This window comes from Cyclopterus lumpus, chromosome 22 (assembly GCF_009769545.1).
Source record: "Cyclopterus lumpus isolate fCycLum1 chromosome 22, fCycLum1.pri, whole genome shotgun sequence".
Taxonomy (NCBI): domain Eukaryota; kingdom Metazoa; phylum Chordata; class Actinopteri; order Perciformes; family Cyclopteridae; genus Cyclopterus; species Cyclopterus lumpus.
The window spans coordinates 10,390,001-10,412,159 of NC_046987.1; the positions used below are offsets into that span (position 1 = coordinate 10,390,001).

The 22,159-nt window shown below is 42.7% G+C and overlaps 2 protein-coding genes across 2 annotated transcripts in view; one reads left to right on the forward strand and one right to left on the reverse strand.

Moving 5' to 3' along the window:
• Positions 1 to 182: 182 nt before the first annotated feature.
• On the forward strand, positions 183 to 10,992 carry tgfb3 (transforming growth factor, beta 3). Its single transcript, XM_034563581.1, has 7 exons — positions 183 to 942; positions 5,311 to 5,474; positions 6,729 to 6,858; positions 7,003 to 7,110; positions 8,914 to 9,070; positions 9,581 to 9,734; positions 9,830 to 10,992. The coding sequence occupies exons 1-7, from the start codon at positions 597 to 599 to the stop codon at positions 9,986 to 9,988; spliced, it is 1,218 nt and encodes a 405-aa protein (XP_034419472.1). The 5' UTR covers positions 183 to 596; the 3' UTR covers positions 9,989 to 10,992.
• ttll5 (tubulin tyrosine ligase-like family, member 5) overlaps positions 10,619 to 22,159 on the reverse strand; it is a 42,751-nt gene continuing 31,210 nt past the window's right edge. The window contains 4 exon segments of the mRNA XM_034563580.1: positions 10,619 to 12,592; positions 15,129 to 15,211; positions 18,389 to 18,588; positions 21,577 to 21,775. Coding sequence (XP_034419471.1) covers positions 12,540 to 12,592; positions 15,129 to 15,211; positions 18,389 to 18,588; positions 21,577 to 21,775 — 535 coding nt within the window. The 3' untranslated portion in view covers positions 10,619 to 12,539.

The following is a 22,159-nucleotide window of genomic DNA, read 5'->3' on the forward strand; positions in this document are numbered from 1 at the left end:
GCCCAATATTACGCACATTTGATTTAGTTTGACCGCACAACAAATATTATTCAAAGTCGAATGAAATGCATTTCAGAATAGGAGAGATCTTATTGTCAGAAAGGAGGCTGAAACGTGCTGCCCCTCCCTCGAAAACGTCACAGCTCGTGACTATAAAGTATGAGCGAGAGTGGAGAGCGTTTGAGTGTGTTTGAGGCCAGACTGCAGCGAAGGAGCAGAGAGACGCACTGACTCCATAAATACGGGTGGATGGAAAGAGCCCAATGCATTGGAGAAACTGAACTGCGGTGCAGAGATCGGCGCACTATAAACTCAAGAAGATAATAAGAGGTGCTTGCATGAGATAAGGGGTAATGACGAGTAGAATAACGAGTTTTATTGAAGAGTTGAGAGTATTTTCCAAAATGGCACGGATTTGCTTCCATGCAAATGCTCATTTTGCAAAGATGACATAGCACTTAAGAAAATGGGATTCCTCCTGGAACAAGACTCCCTAACGACCTGAATGAAAAGAGAAAGGGATTCTATTCAAATCGGAGCTGTTTCTTCTTCTTTTACTTGACAAGCCTCGGTTGTAAGGCAACACAGAGTGAAATATGAATCTGGGAAATGCACTTCTGTTTTTCCTCCTTTCAAATTGTGTGACAATGACTCTGTCGCTTTCCACGTGCACCACTGTGGACATCGACCACATAAAGAAAAAGAGAGTCGAGGCGGTCCGGGGACAGATTCTCAGTAAACTGCGACTGACCAGTCCGCCTCAAACAACAGGTCCAAGTCAAGTACCGTTTCAGGTCCTGGCCCTTTATAACAGCACCAAGGAGCTCATTGAGGAGCTGGGAAGAGACCGGCACCAGAGCTGTGGACAGGATAACACGGAGACTGAGTACTACGCCAAAGAGATTTACAAGTTCAACATGATCAATGGTCCGCCAGAAAACAGTAAGTTCATTGTTTTGTATCATGATTATTCAGGTGTTTTCCTATTAAGTCCTCCTCCAAAAACTACAATATGTGTTGTTGAAGTGTGAGTGACTGAAACACAGGGTAGGGTGGATTAACTATGTGTGATTGGCACTATATTTGGGGTTTGCCAGTGCACCATGCAGCCAACAGTAGATGACCAAACTTAATCCAAATGCCGTTGTAAACGCAATTGTGCAAATATATGTACATTCATAAGACTAACAACTGGTATCTAGGCTCAGTAAAACAACATTATATGTGAGGTAACAATATCAAAAACAGGGATCTAATTTTTCCAGCTGGCGTGAAGTCCACTCGTGTCTGTGCTTTACGCACAGACGCGCCTGTGAGCAGTGGAGCGACGCGCAACGAAGAGGGCAAAGTAAACAGCCTAATTGGAATGAGCACCATTCCTCATACATACCTCACACCAAAGCCATGGGAACTCCAGCCTAAGTCTGACACATTCCTAAGCGGGGAAAATTCTCAGGCAGTTAGGTTTGGTATTTATTGCCAACTCCAATACCTCATTTCCATTTTCTGGCCGTGAGTTTCCCAATATTTTTCATCCAGTATGAGCACTCTCTCACTTCTATTTCCCCACTATTTCTCTCCAGTAGCAAGGAGCCGAGTAGCTCTCAGTGATGATCTAATTCCCTTGGTCATCCATATTGGTATTTCCTGTATAAACTATGGTCCATTGATTGTTCCAAAAAACAGTAACAGAAGCTCACTGAGCAGCAGATCCTCCAGAGTAAGACCGTTTTTAAGTAGAAGAGTTAGATTTGTGCCTTTTCACGGTCAGCTGCCAGTTAGTGCGTGTTACCATTTTGAAATCAACAGGTGTTTATGCTGTGCTGTGACATTAAGCAGAGCCTCTGCTGGTTCCAGCATAAGTCCTGAATCAAATCCATTTCACAGGCCCTACAAAGTGCTTCTGACACTCAAAATACACAGCTCAGGGTTTATCCTCTGGTCAGAGGTAGCCAGAGCTCCCAAAACAAACAGAGGTCTAAGGAGTGGGATCAGTGATGGCCAGGTGCCCAGGACACGTCATGCCGGTCTCATACTAGGCCATAGGGTAGGTGATAGTACAAGACCTGCACTTTACCTACTACTGGCAACACGTTCTGCACTAAACAGCTTATCCAAGAAGTGTATTAGGAAATTAACAGAAGGTGCCAGGATACGATAATTAGCACTCTCCCTTTCCATTCTGTAATTTTAAAGAGAGTGGGGAATGTTGCCTCGTACCATAATGTCTGTCACCTTGATCATTTTGCAGTGTAGTTACTTTTCCTGCTGAATATAATGAGTTTTACATACACCGTTTCTGGAAAGGTCGGATAGTTTGGGAATGTATAGGCAAGTTTTGCTTTTTTAATGCCTTGTTAAAAAGTTAAACAGAAACTTTTCTGTCATACTTTAATGTGCCACTTAGCATAACTGAGACTGGGCAGCAGTAGGTCTTCATTTTCTGGTGCATCAGAAAGTTAATGTGGCACACTATATATCATCATTAACCAAATACTGTTAAAGGAATTAAATAAAAGCATAACTGAACTGAAGGATGACCTTTGGCACAATAACGTTCTTAGAATCCACTGACTCCTAATTTAGAAATGAGGCTTGCACACTGAAGCACGCAGCTGTAGTGAAATGTTAAGCCAATCGTTGACTCAGTGATTGGTCAGTAGAAAATAAGGACTAACGCTGAGGACCGCAGGGTATCTGATATATGGGATAGTAGAGGGATGATGTCATCTGAGCAAACAGATGACAGAGGTCTTTTGGCCTGACCCCCCCCCCCCCCCACCACACACACACACACACACACTCCCACACCTCAACCTTTTTCTGCTTCCTCATCCTTAATGAAGTGGGAACAAAATTGTGTTTCAACTTCAGAACAGAGCTGCGTCTCTTTATCTCATCTGCTATAGTGGCCTGCCACTGTATTAAAGACTATCTCCTCTGATACAAAAGCAGCATTTTAAATCTGTATTATTAAAACTAAGTATCAATTGTGTAAATATCCATGTGAAATTCAAACCATAGAATAGAATAGCATAGTGCAAACAAATTGCTATTTCAGAGACTGATTGAAAGTAGATAATAGAGCACTCAAATTAATATATTCCCAAAGATATTTCTATTGTCCTCTATGAGACCAAGGAGACACCTCAGCAGCTGGCTAGCACCTGCTGCCGTATGCTTCCTATCTCCTTTGTTTACCTCACAAAGCTCTGGAGAGACTGACATCACGGACAATCCTGTGGGGCAAGAGAGAGGCGATTCAAGAGTTTTCATTCCATCTTTGTTGTGCGAGTAGAGGATCCCAGACACTGCAGGGTGAGAGGTGTGGTCGATAGCGTCTGGGCGAGGCCCTCTATGCAAGGCTTTACAACAGAGCTGTTCAAACGTCTGTCCCCAGGACTTCCTGAACAAGCTTTCCCCCAAATCCCTCATTAAGAGCCCATCTAAGCTCAATTTTCTTTAAGTAATAACACAAGAATGAGATCAACTAGGCATTGTTTTGTTATCCAGGCTTTTATGTGAACATAAAGCAAATGTTTTAATGAGAATTCTTTGCAGTAAATCCCAATATTTTAATTAGAATCTAATCTAAGAACAGTGTTTAATTTAAATCAGAACTATAAAAATATATTTAGAAAATAATATGAATTAAAACTCATGCTTAACACCAAAATCATACATTTTCGAGTTACAGCTAGAAAGAAGACCCCAATGAAGCTTATTGACATAAAACTGTGCTGTTCAAAATAGTTTACAGGTCAAACAGCATACTGGGACTCTTAAAAGCCATCATCTGAAAATGGTGGGGGTCAGAACATTTCTGAATGTATTTAATTTAATTATGCAAGCAACCCCCTCCACTTACCAACATGGAACAAATTACCTTTCAGACCCTTGGCATAAATAAGCCATAATGTGAAATCCACCTAAACCATTGCAATAGGAAAAATGAGGTCATCCAAAAGGAAACCAAAGACTTGATTAGAATTTCAAATCTCCCCTCAAAGTGGGGCTTTCCACCTTCTGCTGTGGGGGGGGGGGGGGGGGGGGGGGGACAGAGAGTGAGGGGAGGAAAAGGCTACGGAGGTTTCCTCCTTATAGATTGCGTGGAAACACTGGACAGATATCTGGCTGGGGATGAATGCTGAAAAGGTCACCTATAAATAGGGAAAGTTGAAAAAAACTTTGTGGAAATATCAGATAATAACTGGGAGGACACTGAAATAGGAGCATGGGTCAAATGAAGTACAGATATTTGGAGATGTGCAAGTTCCTTTTGCATGACAAAGAAACAACTGAACTTCTGACTTTCCATTTGTCCCCAAAACAGCTCAAAGTGCAAATCAGCTAAAGATGCAATGCACCTTTAGCTGATTCAACCATCAGCAAATCTGAGGCTTGGTAATAAAGTTTAAGCTTGGGGTAATACATTAGCAATGACTTGGCTGTAAATAACTGTTTCCATTTGGCCCGTAAAAAGTTTGCTTTGTGCTTGTTTTGCTCAACACTGCATGTGCGTGGCCTGTTAAAAATAATAAACAGTTCAATGGCATTATGATGTAAAAAGGGGAAAGGTCTCAATGCAACAGGACGTTTTTACATAGAATCACAATGTGTCCGTTTATTTAGCTGATTCTGCTAAAGGCCAGTGTTCAATCACATACCCACACCATGCCGACAGCAAGTTATTGCTTGTCGAGCATGCACTTAGTGGCATTACCATCACGATGGAGTCGCCCTCCAACAGGGTTTCTCAGGTATTGTTCGGCTCCAGCACGTGAGCCCACATGTTTCCTAGCTCCAGGGAATACTTGGCTTGTGGCCGAGCCCTCGGAGCACCTGTTGGGCTCCAGAGCTGGTGGGGAGGAGGAGGAGCATGCTGCCGTCCCACTGCAGCCGGCTCCACAACCACATGGGACATTTGGTTTCATTTCATGACTTCAACTTGTTACTAACTCGGACCGCACAAAGTATAAGCAGATGGTTCGTGGTAATAGCCCACGTTTCTCTGGAATAAAGTAGAAATAGTAAAAAGAAAATAAGAGCTTACTTACTTATCTGCAAACTATATAAGGGAGGGGAATCCTCGGCAAAAAAGTGTATCACTAATAATAATAGTAATTATGTCCACTCCTGTAAGGAAAATAGGCTTTGATAACATGTACACTCAGAGGTAACAGATGGATAAGAGTTTACAAGGATTATGAAATGAGAAACAATGAGAGTTCCAGTCCGATCTATTTTTAACGGAGATATTTAAAAACATCCTTAAAGCCACTTCAGTCATCATTTCCATTTTACCTGCAGATGACCTCCCCCACTGCCTGAAGGGGATCACCTCCAAGGTATTCCGCTTCAACGTCTCCACCATGGAGAAGAACTCCTCCAACTTGTTCCGGGCCGAGTTTCGAGCCCTGCGGATCCCCAACTCCGGAGCCAAGAGAAACGAGCAGAGGATTGAGCTCTACCAGGTGTGTGAACTGACCGTTCATTTCCACTGTTAGCAGCGTGCAGAGGTTATGTGCTCCATTTCCCTCAGAAGGCCTCCGTAGGTCAGTGAGAAAGATGCAAACATTTATATTAGGGTGTCCAACTCCCTCTCTCCTCTTTTTATGTGCTGATCATTATTCCATGTGCTTATAGTCAAATTAATTCTACGTACGGACAAATTCAAGAGCTTGCACAGCCACCTTTAAGAACTCCCCGATTCAGCAGTTTCTTCTTTCTTAGCTAACAATTTCATAGCAGTTGTCCATCCTTGTTATATCAAGTACATACTTTCAACAGAGTTTTTAGATCTGCACCTGCATGTGTGTGTTTAAGATATTTTTTTTAGGTTAAAGCAAGCATCTGTTCGATGTCTGTGTGTGGGGGGTGGCAAGGATGGATAATTTTTTTCCGGTTTCCTCATTAATCTCCCGGGAGACACGAGGAGTAATGATCAGGTTCCAACATTTCCTGCCAGGGAGACAAGCGTCTCCGGACTGCGTACCGCCTCTGAGGCAAGGCTCTGGCCAGTGCTGAGTACAGACTGTCAGGCCGTCAGATTGTTTCCAGGGGCCTCGGAGGAGATAGAGGCAGGGTCACCCACCAGGGGAGTAAATGGAGCTGCTTGCTCGCCCCCACACTTTTAGGCTGGAGTTGATTGGCAGAGGGCTGACGCGGGCCCCTCGTTCCCACAGGAAGACAGATTAGATGCTGACAATGTTCAGGAACCTGGGTATCTAAAGCACTGCTGTGGGGCTCACCACCCAAACACACACTTTTCTCACTACAGATAAACACCTTTGTTCAGAGAAGTGCTGATGGAGATAGGAATGTCTGGACCACACTGTTGCGTTTTCCTCTATCGCCAAGTTTGTACATTTGGGGCCTCGACATGATAACACAATTAGGACACGAATGCCCACGCATATACCTGGCAACCCTGCATTTCTCTGAACTGCTTGAACCTGCATTTGGGAGCCCAGCTAGAGTGTACGTTTGAACTGCTGATGTGAAGGACAGCCAGGTTCTCATTGGCAGGAGGGTAACACGCAGGCATTAACTTGCAAAATGGGGATATCAACACAGGGAGTCACTTTTTCCATGAAGAGTAGACATTTGGCCCAAGGCATCCTGGAGAGTCTGGCTCAGACAGACAGCTCTGGTTTTGTGTGTGTGTGTGTGTGTGTGAAAGAAAGAGAGTTTATGCAGCTGGGTCACATTTTCATCTTTCCTCGCAGATCCTCCAGAAAGACGACCCCAAAGCCAAGCAGCGCTACATTGGGGGCAAGAATGTCCTGACCAAGGGAACTCCTGAGTGGGTCTCCTTTGATGTTACAGAGACCGTGAGAGAGTGGCTGATGTACAGACGTGAGTGGGACACCCCAATTTTTCCTTGCATGGCACCTTAATGCATATCTTGCCAAGTAGCATGTGTTCATTCCAAATGAAGGATAGTGGCTTCAGGGGGAAATGTTAGCTCCCTACATCCCTCTGCTCTTGTTTCCCCCTCAGAAACCAATCTTGGCCTGGAGATCAGCGTACACTGTCCCTGCCACACTTTCAGGCCCAATGGGGACATTATTGAGAATGCCAATGAGGTGCTGGAGGTCAAGTTCAAAGGTGAGAATGCATTTAATATCTCAATGCGGTGAAGACATTTAGATGGTTTGGATTTGCATCAGCAATCTTTGTTGTTTTTCCGGAAAACGTATTCAAATTTAAATGTGGGTATCATGAAGGTGTTGAAAACCATACTGCCAATGTTTCAAATTGAGGATATTATAATATGAATAAAAAAACATCTCTAAAACAGGGATAACATTTAAATAAGAAATCGTTCTAAAAAGTAAACAATAGTAATGGTTTCAGTTGAATAGAGAGTGAAAACTGAGTCGTGATTCTTAGCTGTCAAATTCAGTGGGACGTTTGTTCCTCAGTTTACATTTGTTAAGTTACGTTTGACATTTGGAGAAATATACTTCACACTTGTTTTCTTGCCAATATGGGCCTAGAGAGTGGTATCCCACTTCTCAAGACAGAAAGCAAATAAACATATTTTCCAAAATGTTGAACTGTTCCTTTTAATATCGCTTTGTCTAATGTTTTCTGTTTTCATCACATTTTGTAAAAATGTCCAGTGTCTTCGGGTATTCAACTCTGATTACATTTGTCCCATTTCCAGAGCACGTCTCAGTCTCAATCCCGCCTGTTTCCGATGGCCGGCCAGTCTGTAGCTGGACTGGATTTCTCTCTGCTTTTGATCTTTCACAGTGATCAAGAGATAGATAACAATTACAACTGTTTGATTTGTCTTATGTTCCAGATAGGCATCTCATGTTTGTTGAAAATGTGTTTAATTATGAGTAACACTGTTGAGCCACTGCTGATTTTAGAAGGATTTGCATTAATGGGTCTCAGGACCAGTTTATGCAGGGGGGTTGTTTTGGACTCAAATGTTTTATCAACTTTAAAGTTGCAAATGGCACGCATTGGTTGGCATTCTACCGTTCATGTCAAAGGTCCTGCAAAGCTATTTATATGTGGCCGCTATAAGACTCTAAACTTTACTTCTATAAATTGCATAGGATTTGATGAAAGTATAAATATTTTAAATCAAGCTCTAATTTGCATCTGTAATTAATTTACACAAGAGGCTCAATGGGCCTTTTGTTTAATTGCATTTACTGCCAAATAAAAGATAACTGAGGTGTTTATTTTGTCTCTTACTGTGCAGAGTATGTTGTAGTCTAGACCAGCATTTCCTACGATGAATGAGAATCCAGTTAGTGGTTATAATACAATAACATCCACAATATGGCCCTTATCATGAGGTCTAAAAAAAGTTCTTTTCCATCCTGTCATCAACATGTTCCTCCAGCAGCAATACCCATTGAGGTCTTGTTGCTAAGATAATGGGTTTCCTTTCTAAGACGAAGAGAGACACAGAGCATGGGAATACAATTGATCTGGTATCTCACTTAGCTCTGGGGCCCCCGGGCCCTCGGCCCTGGGAACACTCCCGACTGGCTTGGCCACAAGGAATGTGCTGCCACGGTGCTCAGACGCTTGGCCCCGAATTAAAGAGGGGCGTACATATCCAACAGCAGCATCTCTCCCGAGATATCCACTGCTTTAGCTATCAGGGGTAGATTGGATGAGCAGACGCAGGCACAGGGGGAGAGCGGAGGAAAGAAGGAAGTTCGAGACCAGTGTTGAATAAGGAGATGGGTGAAAAGGGAGCCAAAAATGAGTGAAGCCCTTCCTGGATATTACAGTATCCTCCTGTAAAAGTTACAGCTGACTACACTGATTAGAGTTAAGATGTGGTTCCACTGAAGTCAGCTTTTGAAGACATCTTTACAATTCTCAATAAATCTGCAGTTTTTCTTGGTATCCTGTAAACTAAGTGACTGTCTCCTGCAGGTATGGAAGCAGACTATGAAGACCTGAGCCGTGTGAAAAAGCAGAAGGAGCAGCTCTACCCACATCTCATCCTCATGATGCTCCCTCCCCACAGGCTGGATGCCCAATCCTCCTCCCGCAGGCGTAAGCGGGCACTTGACACCAATTACTGCTTCAAGTAAGGCACATTTCCTTGGCCTTGAAAATGTACTGCACGGCTATTGTCTATTGTCTTTGACTTTGTCAAATCATTTCTCTGGCTGCACCTGCACTTTAGTTTTTTTGATTCCATATTGGGTGGTAATTCACCAGCCAATGCAACATAAAATGGAAACATCAGCTTTCACATTTCAAAAAGATGGCAGAGAAGAAGAGTACGTGGGCACTGAATAGAATAAGCTTGTTAATCACCCAGTCGAGCGTGACAGAGGTATTATCCAATACAAGTCTGAATCCGTCCCAGTCCTAGCAAACGCCACCTCCTCTTACACGCCGTCTCCTCAGCTCTAGAGGACAAGCAACACCAAAGACACCTGGGCGGACTCCAAGAGGGAAAATAAGGGCACACCTGAGAGTGGAATTTCAGAACTTCACTCTCATCTCTGGCTGTGTGCCCATGGGGAGGAAAATGTTAAACTGTTAAACTGTTAAATTGCTTATTATCCTCTCTGTCCTCTCTTGTTCGCAGCAATTATGAGGAGAACTGCTGTGTACGACCACTATATATTAATTTCCGGCAGGACTTGGGCTGGAGGTGGATCCATCAGCCTGAAGGGTACTACGCTAACTTCTGCTCTGGTCCCTGTCCTTATCTACGCAGCGCGGACACCACCCACAGCTCGGTGAGACTAAGTGCCACCAACACATTCAAAGTCGTGGATCTATTCGGGTAGACGTGAATGCTGATCCCTGTCTCCTTCTACTCGTTCCTCCTCAGCTGCTGAGCCTGTACAACACCTTGAACCCCGAAGCATCGGCCTCACCCTGCTGCGTTCCTCAGGACTTGGAGCCCCTCACCATCCTCTACTACGTGGGTCGCTCCCCTAAAGTCGAGCAGCTCTCCAACATGGTTGTTAAGTCCTGCAAGTGCAGCTAAACTTCAGGGCTTTAGGGATGTGAGACGTGACGGCTCCCAGCACTACTCAGGAGAAGGGTCTGAGGGGTTGAGGGGGCGCGGTACACTTTGCCCCACAAAAGTACCTCCAACCCCTGCTTCCGCCTTGCCGGAGCTCTCTCTCTCTCTCTCTTACGAAAAAACAAAAGATGCAGTCCACCACTCTGCTCACAATCATTGGCAGCATTTACCAAGAAGACTTGTCAAAGACCACTTCACTAACGGCACTCTCAAACCCATCAGACCTCTTCTCTTATCAATCGCCTTTTGACATCAGTGTTTCTCTTTTTTTAAATATATATTCCAGCATTTTGAACAGCCTGTACCTCAGTGTTACAGCACAGGAAGAACAGAACAATAATTGCCTTTCAATGACCACTGCATTCTTAAGGACATATAATAATTGCAGTCAAAAAGAGAAAATGACTGAGAATGCAGACTGAATGCATAATAGGAATACGTCAAAGAGGGTGAAACTAAAGTGATTGTTTGTTGTGAGCAAACAAATCCTTGGGCTCTGACGCACAGGACACCTTTGAAAGTCCGAGCTGGAAACTGACGCTGTGCAGCTCCCTACACTGTTTAGGATTAAAATGCTGTTGAATTAAAATCACCTGAGAAAAAATAATGAAAACATGCTGGAAACCAACCATTAATTCAAAGTTATATTTCCATGGTTATGTTTACCTCTGTAATACAACAGGATGGAAATTCCAGGGATCGTTTTTGTTTTTAAGTAGAGCCTTTCTGTTGTATGAGACGACGTATGTCACTAAGTGAACACTTAACTAGATCACAAACTGTAAATGTCTTTCCTAATACTCTTGGAAACACCTTTTTTTTAATTAAAATGGACAGTTGGATAGAATTGTTCTAATTCCATTATTGTTGGATGTCTTACTGTTTTTGTTTAGTATTTTAGAGCACTTTATTTCAATAAGGTAATAGGGTCAATTCTGATGATAAAAGTGAAGAAATCAAAGTCCAGTAATGACAACTTCCAGTGTGCAGTATGTGTGGTGAACAAATGCATTTACCGACACGATCAGCATGTTTTCATGTTATCTAGGTATTCATTTACAATGTTGTTTCATACAGACTGACTCGATGATTCCAAACATATTACAATTCCATGCATGTGTGTTGTAAACAATCAGCAACAAAACAGATTAAATGATCAGACTGTAAACAACTGTGTATCACCACAGGAGAGTATACACATTGATTTGATTCCACTGTTGTGACACTTTAGTAACACATCATGCACTGGCCTAGTACATCTACAACATCAATCACCACAATACTATCAATTGAATTTAAAAGCAGTTATGTTGTACTGCATTGAAAACTACTGTACAAAATCACTATGATAATAATCATCAGTTGATATGACAAAAACAAGTATTGCTGACAAAGTCATCACAAACATATGCTGAATCTTCTGATATACAACACAAATGTTTTATTCTATGAACACACCCTGAGTTAACTCACTAAACGGTCACAAGCAATAGAATATCCACAAGGCTATTGGTCTGAGTGCAATATTAATCTTCCTTGTAGGCTATTACTGCTGTGCACAACCATAAATCCTCTTTATGTTATGCCTCGAGCTACATAAATGGCGTTTGGTGGACAATGTACTGTATATCAATACTGATGCAATAACAGTAATTTACATATTTAGTTTACAAAAAAATATTAAATTTGGTCCATCTAAGGAAAACAACATCAACATCTCAACAGTTGACAGGAATACTCACAAGCCAACTGTATTATCATCTTGATACAAAACTTAAACATCGCAGCAACATTGTGACATCATCCTTGTAAACGAGGAACAAGGCAGGAACCAGTCGTATTTTTAAGCCGACAAGCAGAGGATGCTATACTTTAACACATCCTTAGGCGATGGCCATTGTTTATGATTTGGCAACAACTTGTCTTGAAACAAGGACCTGGAGTTGGAGCGTCTAATGCCAGAGACTTCTCATGAAAGAAGCTTCTCTGCATGCTTGTCTGTTTGTATAACTTTGTAGGATGATAAAATCTCCAAGAATGGCGAGCCGTGCACACGCTACTGCACGAGCAAAGAATAAAAGGTTGAATCCTGTAGTTAAAATGCCACTGGTGCATTGAAGAACCATCTGCTGAAGGCTATCTGTCAGTAAAATCTTTCTGCGGTATCAGTAGCATGGAGAGAATGAGGGCGGACAACTGTTGGGATGTATGAGAGTAGCCAAGGGTGGGTGAGGGGAGGGTGGGAAGGAGCTGAAAAGGCCGACTAATGTTGAGCTGAGCAAATAAAATCCCAACCTGCATCAAAGCTGGGCATTCCTGGCCTGGAAGACTATCCTCTTGCATGTCTGTGGCTGTATCACAGTGGAATGAATAGGACCCTGTTTGATGTCTCAGATCTTCCATCTGTTGCTGTTGTCCTTTCCCAGAATACACCTCTGTGAGGATGTAGTTACATGCAGAGACACCTGTCAGGCCAGCAGAGGGGCAGGACGTGTGGCGGGTCACTTTCATGTCATCTGTGACCAGGCTCCTGGCCCTGGAACAGATTGCGGTACACAGAAAGACCTTGGGAAGCAATAGATGAAAGTAAAATTAATAACAAGAGATAGAACGGCAGCACAAGGTTTTCCCTTCAGCACCCATGTGTGCACAAACAAAAAGTGTAAGGTTTTAACCCTGAAAGAGTTTTACTTATAGTAGGTGCACTATAACCATCGCGGTGAATGTGTTTTTGGTTTTTTAAACTTTTGGTCAAGGTGCTTACCGGCGGATCTGCTCTGTCATCTTCATTCTCAGCCCTCTCGCTACTCATCCTATCTGCTGGCTCAGGGATAAGCATCCAGTAGAAAAGGCATTCCAAGTACAGTTGGAGCTGCCTTGTTTGTGCTACCAAACAGTATTTCCTTTCATTCCCTCTCGTCACACTCTGTTTATTTTGGTGCTCTTTTACATCGCGGGGGCCGACTAACGGGAACGCAAAAACATCACCCTGACTTCCAATCTGATGACATGACTGCTGGAAGTTGCTTCCTGCAGCTCAGCAAAAGAAATACAATCAGGTGACAATATAGTCTCCAGCATGTCCCTCTCCAAATGACACTTAGAACAAAAAATGCCGGAAGAAATGGTGTCAACAGTCGGTCAAACAAGTGGTTCAGAACAACAGTATAATCAGTTACCTTCCATAGATATTCAACAGTACCGCTTTGAATCAAACATCCAACAACTTACATAATACATATGAAAAGTGGATGACAGCCAATAACTACCTTCCTTTCTCAACAGGGCACCACGCAGTCTTATTTTGATAGAGAGAGGCCTAAGCTATTCGTCCTGACATGATCAGACTCCCATTAAAATGGCACAAGTGCAGCATTCATTTCCTTCTTAAACTGAAAGCTATAAATCTCCCCAGTCACCAGCTGTGGAGCCCTGAGAACTTCAAGGGAAGCATTGTAAAACACATGTGGTCGATATAATCTAGGTTTGTAAGCTATGATAGGTCCTCATCAAAACCCTCCCTTCATCTCATGTCAAAAATGAACACAGAAGAAGTGGGGATGGAAAATGGGAATGGGGTGAGTGAGCAGGAAAAGTTTTCAGAGGATAAAGGGAGAGTTGTATGAGCAAAGAGAGGAAGAGCTTAAGAGAGTGCACAAGAGAGAGATAAAGGGAGGGTGTGATTAATGACGGTTGACAGCTGATCATAGAGAATGCTCTCCGTTTGGACCCGCTCTAACTCCCTGTCAGAGTCAATCAGGGCAGCTCAGTCATCTCGCTACAAAGGTACACTCGGCAGGCAGAAAGACCTGACGCACTCCTAAGCTCCACACAGGCTGTTCCCCTCTAATAACACCCTCCTCCCTCCCACACGCCACGCCGAGTCTCTGTTCTACTCCCAGTTCCGGTATAAAAGCACGGTTTAACCTGCCTCGCTAGCTGGTTTTGGTTCTGGGCTTTTTTCTTTCTTTAGTTCAGACGGGTTTTTTTGAAGCATCTTCCCATCTTCCCTTTGAGCCCCGAACGACGGAAAAAAATGTATTCATGAAATTCAGAAGCTTCTCCCAACGGATCCAGTTACAGTAATTGATGAGTTTATAAGATGTTTGTTAACTTAAGCCAGCCTTCATAGTTTGAGGGGAAGACGAAGAATGAAAAGAAGTGTTCTAGTCACAGACACACGCACTGGATCTTTTCTTTTTTGTTTCTGGGTCAGCTTGACTGTGAGATACACGTGATGTGATGAATGGTATGATTTGCTAATGCTAATGTATAGTAGGTCTATGGAAAAAAAAGCTCTTGATCAGGCAAACAGATGTGTGCATCGGCGCAAACTGCTTAATATCACTGTTACTGCAATAAGCTCAACACTTCGCTCAGGATGGAAAGAGTTGTGGAAATAGGGCAGGATGACAGAGCACACGTGAGTGCATGCAACCACAATTGCAGTGCATTACTCATAATACACTTAGCAAAGCTGAGCTACATTTTTCATTCTCTTCGTGTGATTTCTGGGGTACAACTGGACGGCCCTTTTGGCGGATAGACAGTGATTACGCTTGCATAGGAATGACCAACAGATGGCAATACTCTAACTGTTCCCATCACTGGATCTCATTACAAAAGAAAGATGTCATTTTTCAGCAGTAATCTGACCTCTCCTCTACCAATACACAAAATATGATAAAATGGCAAATTACAGGACTAGAGTTTGTTTATGCCCATTCAGATCTGGCTGCTTCTGTCATATACTTTAAATATATTTATATGATATAATAGCCAATAAAACCTCACTTGTACTATTCCAACAAATGTGTAATTACATTTTGTACATTATTTATCATTATGACAATATAGTTATATTTTACAGTGTTCAGAATACATTTACATGTGCTACACACCACTATGCAGTCCGGAGCTTTCTAAAAATATCCAGTGTTGTTTATCAGTCCTCCATGGGGAATGTCCACTATGCCTGGCTGTAATCACGGACACTGGCATCGAGAGGGCATAACTTCCCGCCTGCCCGAGGACGAGAGCACAAACAGGCCAAGTTACAGCTCGGTACGAAGCGTGTGTAGAACTGCAGCATCAGACCCACCTGTTTTACCACAGATGGCTTCGTAGACCACATGCTGGCCGCTGGGCAGGCTTCCACTGGCTGAACTCTCTGCGGACATCTGCCTGTTAATAAAGAGACAATAAGTGTCAGTGATGACTAGAAAGTTCATTCCCCACGGTGTTGTACATACAATGACAAACTGTATCTGAAAAGCAATGCTCATCTCCACAGCCCAGCTCAAAGCTCAATGTATTGTCCCACCGAGAGCTCAATATCCAAATCAATAAATAACAGCTGAAAACGGTTTGTGGCAACGAGTGAGCTTAGATGTCTGATGAGTAATATTCTGATAGGAGAGAAGTGGAGTCAGTTTCAAATAGTCTGTGTGTGTGTGTGTGTGCAGCTAGTAGGGGTGAAGTGTTTGCTGAGTGCCTCTCATGAGCTATTGTGACAAGAAGGGGCCAAATTCCTGCCCCATGTCCCGGGTGATGTGATTTTCACAAGATTGTTCTGGCGATTTCTGACTGTGTGCACCTGAGGACAATGGCTATAGACACAGAAGGCGTATACAAAGTCTTTCTTATAGGGCGAATAGTCAGTACTATAGTGTATATTTATTTATCTCACAGGGATTCAGGAGTCTGGAGATCATAGATAAGGAATCATATAGGCTTTTTTTCCTTCACATAATCGGACAGCAAATACAGTGTTTTCAAAGAATAAACCATTATATGAACCGGTGAAGCGTAGAGCAGGAGCAGACACGCCTGTAACCTTATACATTAAATCTGTTAAGCATTTTTTAGGGGGAACAATAAATGAAGCTTAGCTGGCATTAACCTCTCGCCCCATAACAGCAGCTTGCCAAAGGAGCATTAACAAGGTAATGAGGGTACACACTGCCTCCTTGTAAGGGACTGCACAGTTGTTCTTTCATACCATTACACAACCACAAATAGAACGGGCCCACTTTAAGCGTGGCATACCTCGACAGGAAGCAACCCCTTTCATATTGAAAGGGGGGGGGGAGAACTTGACCTCTGGGTTTTTCACATCACTCTCTTTGTCAACAGTCTCTCACTCTGTCACTTCAAGAGGCAGCAGCAGCCAGAAACACTGGAGGTGAGAGCTAAATCTGAACTTGCAGTATGCACCGATGAAATAAAAACATCAAGCAAAAGAATACTTCACACTACTCAGAGAGAGCACGAAGTCCTTATGTAAACAAAGCCGATGTGCTGCTTTATATGCATGCAGGTAACGTGCATGTCTTAATGTTATTCAGGTTGACCAAAGGGGATAAAGTTTAACCATAAACACACTTTTGGCAGCTTCTGTGTGTATACAGTATCCTGTGAAAATAACTACTGTTGTGGCTGATTAATAGGGAGTGAAAGCAGCAGCAAGGCTGACATTAATGGTGGAGCTGTAATTGTCACCCTATTAGTAATGCCACACGACAGCCCGGGTTTCCGTAGTTACAGCTGCGTCTAGCCAAACCTTGCAAACAAAATACCAAACAGGCTCATTTATTTGTGTTACAAATTGCTCCTTTCAAAGCCTTCACTGAAGTCATACCACTTTGAGTCCTTGCAGCCCCTCGAGTTGGCAGCTGTGGTATGTTGATAGACCAGAGAGCCCTGCCTTGCTAAGTAGATACCAACATGAAGCACATTTGCTTCAAGCTAGTGTAATGCATATTAGTAGAGAAAGACATTGACACTTTTTGCCAAGGTCTATTCAGCATCTTTTAATCTTCAATTAAAACTGAATGCCGACGAATCACTCACTTCAATCGTCAGCAGATTCAGCAGAAGTTGATTGGATAGCACTATTGTAGGATTTTGGCTGCATTGACTTCACTCCACTTCCTTTAATAAACAAGTAAAAAAAACAAATGTGATTCCGATAAATAAATTAAACTAAAAGCTGTCACTGATCATCAGTGGTGTATTACTCATGGGAGAACCATGCGAGGCCGGTGCTGGTAAATTTGTATCAAGCAACAGTTTTACAATTCAACAGCTGGCTCGAGGAAGGTGTTTGGAGGGCTGGATGACCTTCAACTGTTTGAATACACCCAGCAGAGTGATTCTATTATAAGTTGGAGGAGCTTAGTTCTACACTGGGATGCATTTCAGATGTGCCTCAATAACAGAGATATTGAGTTGCCCCTAAAATGAGCACTGGAAATAAAGGGAAGCAACTTATTATCCCCCCATTTTCTGCAAACAATCATCTCCTTTCTCCTGGACAAGTTCACTTTTCGCTGTCGTTCTTTCTTTTCCCCTCTCTTTGTTCTTTTTTTTACATTGTTTCCATCGGTGCATTTTTGGTCCTGAAGCTTCCGTTTTTCCCACACTCTCCCCTGTCACACTGGTCGACCACAAAAATGCAGGACAGAGGAGAGTGTGAGGGGGCTCTGGAATTCCACATGCAGAGGGTAAACACAGCAACTGCCAGGAAGACACACACACACACACACACACACACACAGGAGCAAACACAGCACCTACCCGGCTTCCCGAACCTATTCTGCAACCCCTGTGCTGCACCCCTTGTCCTCTTAACTCTTACGCTAGCACGTCATCAGTGCGAGGGTTTTACTCTCAAACTCTACTGCTTCGATTGTTAGGAAACCGTTGCAATAGATGAATTAAGTCAAACAGAGAAATGGACAGTTCTGTGTTTCAATCCAGTTGTGTCTTTCTGTCTTGCATATTGTGTAAAGAGCCCTTCACCACTGCAACTGCGAAACCAAACCATCCGCCCCGGTCACAAAGGTTTGCTGTTGTTGTGTAATTTTGCCAGATGTTGCAGAAATAAAGTCATAAAGTCAATGAGGGAAAAAGCTGGCAGTTCAGCCCTATTTCCCTCCTTTCCTTTTATTTTCCCTTCTGTGCTCTTCAGCTTATCTCCAAACCAAACAGGAATTAGACGGCGCTCGAAGCCCGGGGCCCTTCCACTTAACCATGTTCTGTTTATGGTTCAGGCAGAAATCAGGCCTGTGATGAGGTTGTTTACTCAAGAGGCAGATACACCCTGTGGCCAAAAGACCGGGAGCACTCCATACATATAACTCTCATTAGCAAGAGCCATGTCCCCTTGAACTCCCCAATGCGCTTTGTCTCAATTCACAAGCAGCGGCCGATCAATGCCGACCCACTGCAATCACCAAATGTGCTCTAAATCACCGAGTGACTTTTTAAAACTCTCAGCGATACTAGAATTAAGTGTCATCAGGAGTCAGAAAGAAGTAAATCAGGACTCAAGGCATTCAGTTGGTCGGCTGGTCTTACTTGATGAGGCGCTTTGTCGCTGTTTTCCTGATCTGTCCCTCTCTGGCACTGCTGGGTGGCTTTGGGGCGAGAACAGGAGGACTAACACAGGTTTGACTGTGGCTGTGATTGGACCGGACATGAAAGCTGGGCAGAGGGCAGCCGGATGAGTCTTTGGGAGGCTGGGCGTGTGGAGAACTTGTCTGGTCTGGAAATTGAGCCTAAGAAACAAGAAAAACACCTGTTATTTAAGGTTAGTATCAATGAGGCACTGGATGTACTTTTATCAACTCAGTTTACAATCGTAGTTCAACACTTAAGGGCAGGCAGTATAAGGCTGTCAGTCCTGTAAGAGCAGCTACTAACAATGACTACTCATTGATCAACCATTAGTTATCACAATGGGACAAAGCATTGCTTAGATCCACTAAAGTCTTGCGTAAGAGTTTGTTGATACAGATTGCAGGCCAGCAAATGCCTTTGAACCAAAGTTGCTGGAGCTAGATGAATTCCTGAAGTGATCCTAAAACATCCTGATGGTTTCTTGTACCTCTGGATGTGAGAACTGTCTTAAAATACAGCTCACAAAAACTGAGATGCCATGAAAAAAGTCTCCAATAGCAATGTGTCTCTCAGCGCCGTTAGAGCTAAGTCCCTTAAAGATTGTCACAGTAAGACGCTTCGTAACAAATATCTAGATTTAGTTTTAACTTGTTGATTTAAAAAGGTAAGATATTTAAGATCTGGGAGCTGACAATCGTGGTGTCCCACAAGGATCAATCTTAGGGTTGTTACTCTAAACTACTAAATCAGTGTTTGATTGTCAACTGATCTGTATTCTGATGATGGCCAATACAGCTGACCTTCATTACATATATGTAAGACTGAATCTACCGTGTTGTATTTGCCTCAAATGGTAAACTTGCTCATAACAAACTTCTTCAAATCTTCGTCAGTTTTTATTAAAGGTCAGGTGTCAGATGCAAGACACAACCCATCATTTAAGTGCATTTAACTTTATTTACTATGATTTCCCAAAGCATAATTAAGGAATGTAAAAAATAAATAAATATATGTTTCATTTGTAATAAGAATTAACCATTTTAAAAGGATACATTGAATCATCAAAATGTTTCTATTTTCTATATTCTTAACAAGTTCAAGTATTTAGCAGCAGGGCAATAAAAATAAAATACTCTATTGGCTTTTGAGAAGATCATACATAATCAAAATTATTTCAAAATTCATAGATATGGTTGTTTTGAAGGATAAGTGACCCAATTCCAAAAAGAGAGCAGGAAGAGCAATCACATTTAAATGGGTTATTCATGGAGGGAAAAAAGTATTCTTTGGTCATTTCGGAGAAATATCAAAGTGCTTAACATGAATTAGTGCAGATATAAATTAAATGCCATCGAGTATCAAAACAAGACCTTTTTTTGCAGTTGGCTGCACTAAAAAGCTAAATTCTTCACATTATTTATTTGTTTGTACAAGATCTCTTCAAAGTCTTGGCAAGGGGGAAAATGCCATTTTCTTTTTGACATAATAATTTATGGCTACATTTCACTCTGTTCTTGCAGTGCTTGCATACATTCCTTCCACATCTCATGTCAATACTATTTTCTCAGCAGCTTTATACGACTATCTAACAAGCTAATGACTTTCCAGCTTCACAGTGCAGCCGTTCAAAGGGCCGGCAGTGTGACACGGAATATCGTGTGTGTTGATAAATGAGAAGCTGAGTTTCCAGGTTGCAAGGCCTACGGTCGCAATTCCGTTTGAGCGGGACCAGGAAGGCCACCTTTCTTTGGCTGCCAGGTGGCTCGGAGCCAAGCCTGTGGAGGAGCCGCACAGTCTGCACCCAGCAACTGGAACGTGGACTGGAGAGCCGGAACAGCCCCCTGTCTCTTTCTCTTCTCACAGAAGAACACGCTCACACATGGGCACTTCCTTTGTGTCTTCAATTAATCCTAAATGATCAATTAATTTACCCAGGAAACCAGAAAAGGGGATATGAAGTCCTGATTCCTGGTACAATCAAAGACACACGTTGAAAGGTCAGACTGGCTGAGAAACCCATGTGGGTGGAACGAGGGGATGGCAGGAGTTTTAGGGAGGGATGTCTGATTTGATGGTGAGACAATGATATCCAGAGTCATCCTTCCTATGAGCTCAGCTTGTGAGGGTTGAACAACAGGATAGCTCTGTTATAAATAACACATGCAGGAGTATGATGGTACTGCGTAAGGCTGCCGACCGAGCCAAGATAAATATCACCTTAACTGCATCAATTAAGGCCCAACTAAAATGATGAAAAAACAATGACGTGAGAGCAACAGCATTACTTCGGACAGATTGGAAAAAAGCGTGTTCATCCAATCATTCCACCCTAGAAGCTGTTCCATGACACTCCCCTGTCTCCATTTATATCCATCCACAGATTAATACAAAATCCTTTTTAAAATGAATAAACTATTCTGTTTAAGATCCCCTTTCCAAGCAATTGAACAGAAAAACAAGAGGGGCTGTCTTTTTTTCTCGCAACGTTAAAATTATGCAGCGAAAAAATGACCTCTTGACTTTTCTAATCTCCCTCTAAAAACAGCAAAATCACATCTGTCATAGCCAGTGGAGCATGACTAAAAGTTACTACTGCTGAGAAAATCTCATCTCAAAATTATATTTGTGTTTAAATCTGATATGAACTCATATGGACTTTGTACCGGGGCCTCTCTGGTGCCCCCCTGGGCAGCATTCCTTGATTACTCACCTTCCAACATAAACCTAGCAGAGTCAATCAGCCAAACAACGTAATCTTGGAGTGAGGAGTCATGTTTGGCTCTCCAGGAATGAGCTTCTGTTGAGGGGGATATTCCCACTGAATGGCATTTTATTCAGTGGTTTGGAAAGAGAATCTCAGAAGAGCTTTGAAAAGGCGAACATGAAAGCTTTTCCCTTGATGTGGGTGTATTTTGCACTACTATGGAGGGTGTTGTGCTTAAAGGGAATATTCTGTACAGACACAAATATGAGAGTTTTCCTGAACTACAGCTTGATAGTTCTCTAACACGTTCTGTTTCCTAAGTAAAGCATCAAACAAAAAAGGAGTGTTCTGAGGGAACACATGGATTTGACAACTGATCCCAGTAAGATGATGCTGTTGAAATGAAATACTGGGGGAAAACAAAGCGAAACCTCTTATATACCTGGTGTCTGCAATGGCTTTGGTCCAGAAATTGCCGAGACTGAAGTCTTTGCTGTTGTAGTTTCTGTATAGCAAACTGAAGCTGGTAGCTCTCTTGGGTGGGCTGGTAGAGCTGCTGAGGGTTCACCCCTGTCACCAAGCTATAGGCACTCTGCATCTGACCATCCCAAAGACCCTCCTCATGCTTCGGGGGCCTGTGACTTGGAGAGCACAAATAAAGAGGTCAGTGAAACGTTAAAGGAATCAGAATGAGCAAAAAGACATACACTGACTTTTGCTTCAGATTCATGTAAACTGTGTTGCTTTGCAGTCAATGCCACGTCGGTACAGTACACATGTCAACTCAATGTTACTCATTTGTACTAGAATAGAAATTGAACATCTGCAGTATGAAGGTTTCACCTTGTGGTGGAAAAGAAAAGGTTATTAAAGATTAATAAAACAAACTTAAAATCCAAAAGCATAAATTCTATGACCAGTTCAATTTGAATATTTACACACCAATTACGACACATCATCAGGTCGAGACAAATGTGTTTTGCCAGTGTTAGCTAGCTAACGTTAGCTAGCTAACATTCCCTCAA